The sequence below is a fragment of the Cyprinodon variegatus genome, unplaced genomic scaffold, assembly GCF_000732505.1.
Source record: "Cyprinodon variegatus isolate N-32 unplaced genomic scaffold, C_variegatus-1.0 Scaffold1020, whole genome shotgun sequence".
NCBI classification, from domain to species: Eukaryota; Metazoa; Chordata; class Actinopteri; order Cyprinodontiformes; family Cyprinodontidae; genus Cyprinodon; species Cyprinodon variegatus.
Window position 1 is genome coordinate 187,492 of NW_015151473.1, and position 2,815 is coordinate 190,306.

The 2,815-nt window shown below is 43.2% G+C and overlaps 1 protein-coding gene across 2 annotated transcripts in view; it reads right to left on the reverse strand.

Moving 5' to 3' along the window:
• The window catches only part of xpo7 (exportin 7), a 36,647-nt gene that overhangs the window by 25,004 nt on the left and 8,828 nt on the right, over positions 1-2,815 (reverse strand). For both annotated transcript variants that reach the window (XM_015399510.1, XM_015399509.1), the window contains exons 2-3: positions 1,339-1,485; positions 753-846 (exon numbers count right to left, since the gene is read on the reverse strand). In XM_015399510.1, coding sequence (XP_015254996.1) covers positions 753-846; positions 1,339-1,485 — 241 coding nt within the window. The remainder of the gene's footprint in view (positions 1-752; positions 847-1,338; positions 1,486-2,815) is intronic.

Sequence of the window (2,815 nt, forward strand, 5' to 3'; positions counted from 1 at the left end):
ATACTATACTGTTCACTTGCACTGCTGACTGTTACTATAGTAACAACTGTTTAAATTCATCTTACACAACTTACCTCGACTGGAATATTGATTTGCACTGCTGTCTGTTTATTTCCAGTACCAATTGTTTACATATACATTCGCAATACAGTACTTTAACTCTAATATGCAATTACCTTCGCTGCACTTCAATTCTGAAAGCTTCTGTCCAACTTTTATATATTAATTTTATAGTAATAGCATCGAATATCCTGCATTTGCTGCTATTTAGACCTAAACAGCATTGCTTTTTACCTGTACCTGTGTAATGACAAAGTTGAATCTAAAATCTAAAATGTACCGTGACTAAACCTGAGTACCTCTGTGATTTGCAAATGCAATTAATTGCAAATGCAATTAATTGCCCAGCCATAGTCCTTCAGAATTTTGACCTTAAAATTATTTTTAAGTATAGCTTTTAACTCTAATTTATGATTAAATTTCAATTATTTATTTTCTGGATTCAACCCATCACCCTCAATGAGTTGGGTCCCATCCAGGAATTCAAACCAGCAACCTTACAACCTGCTCTGACCACTTGACCCTCTATCATGACCAAATGTAGAAAGTTAAATTAGAAGCAGAGCTTTGCAAAAGGAAAATCTGTGTTTTCTTACTATATTAAACTTTTTAAAAGTTTTTAAGGATCAAAAACTCAGTTGAGCAGCATTCCCCGCTGCTCATCCAGGTAACCGCAGGACAATGATACTTACGAATATCAATGCGTTGCTCTAGGGGTAGAGGGTTGCTGGTCCGAGAAACCAGTTTAGATAAACAAGTGGCGGCGAGCAGCTGGGAGTACGAGGACTGGGAAGAGAGCAGAGACACAAATATCATTGGTGGATTAGTGATTGGAGCCGTTCAGGAAAGAATTACGGAGGTTCTGTTTCCCTAAAGGTCAGAATGATCCTACTTCTAAAGCAGAGGGTAGAAAAATATAAGAATTAAAACAAAACTGAAGTATAATGAAGATTCAAATGAGAGCGTTTTTCTTCCGTAGAAGAACTTCATTAGAATAAAACTGAGCAAAAACCTGTTGATTAAAAACTGGAAGTGATTTTAGACATTTAGGGCAGAAATGTGTGAAAGTAGCTGATCTTTGTGGCTGACCTAAGATACGCCCTATCTTTCCAGAAAAGGTTATTACACACATTGGGATTAATCAATCCCAATGTGTGTGCGCTAACTCCAAGTTAGCAGTCATTAAACATTTATTTTTTTCTACAAGCTTCCTACTGGCAAGCATAGAACTAGGATATTAGAAGTTCCCTTGCAGACGTAGATCTCAGGAACACTCACGCTGCCTCTCTCCAGCAGCAGCTGACATTTACTGAGACAGTCGGGGCTGTTGGTGAACTCCACCAGAGCTTTCTCTGCCTGGTGTCGCACGGCGGTGTCGGTGGTCTCATACAGCTGCTTACACAGGATCTCCAGCTGGGCAAGGCCCTACAGAGCAGAACACAGGAGACAGGAGTCACACACAGACTGCATCAGGCTTTACTTCAGGACAACGCAAAGATCTCTGAAAAGCATTTCAATTAGAGAGCTGAGGGAGAAACCTGCTGCTGTACAGCAATGACATCAGATTCCTATAGCATGGCAGGCAGGAGACAAAATGCTGAGTCACACTCTGTCACAAGGAGATGGCTGTCATTGATGGATTCAAAATGGCGGCAGTGTAGGCAGAGGAGGACCCGGTTATGGATCCACTGCTCACAGAGAGCAGCAGGCCTCAGTAAACAGGTGTTTGAAAAGAGTTGCATCATGTGCAGTCCCTCTGCAGACCTGAGATAAGAACTCGGCACCGAACCCTGCATGCACACGTGCCATCTGCTGCACCAGATGAGGCGGACATGTTTAATTACCAGATAAAACTCCCCGTGAATGAAGCAGCTATGTTTGACTGACCTGCACAATAATTCTTCGGATCCTAAAAACTCAGAGCAGCGCTGGAAGACCAAATGAGATCCTAGTCCAAGGATTTAAAACAGACGAACACTGAGCCCCGTGTACCGGCGGCCATGTTTAGCATCAGCACACCACCTGCTATGAATCAGCATTTTGATAACAGATGTTCTGATCTGCCTCTCTCTCAGCTTCTTTCTTTTTAACACTTTTCATTTACACTAGCCCTTTAAAGCCGTGCTGAAAACGGTCCGAGCACGGTAACCAAGGCAACTGTGGAGTGTAAAGCCGGGCATATATTGTGCGATATTTTCAGTCATTGCACGCAGCTACAGCTCAAACTGTACAAAGAAATCCAGAGTTTAAAAGTTCCCACCTCACAATGTTTGTTCTCTCACTGCGCGAACCGACGCTCCGATGCGATCTAACTGCTCACACTGCACATCTAAAGACCGCAAGTCTGATCCAGCACAGAGAGACGCCGCTGGTCGGACTCGACAACAAGAAGAGGAACTCAGCTGTTAAAAAACGCACAGTGCTCCAGGTTCTGGTAAATCGGCTCGTAGCTTTGCTTCAACAGCAGGCGTAGATCTGCTGTTGAAGCAGATCACCTAATGACGGCCGACTGAATTTCTACACGTTTGATTTCACCCGACCTTACGATTCCCGAACTGGAGGTGGTAACGAGAGGCTGATTGCCCCTTCTTAACCCCTGTATACTACACAACGCACGATCAGGCTGAAAGTCGGCTTGATTGGAAAAAAATTCTCGCATGACTGAAGAATCGGCCCGAAAAGGGCAAAAAAAATCATTGAGTGTAATCCCCGATTTAAAGAACGCAGCCGAACTGGACAGTCTGGTACTAGTTCA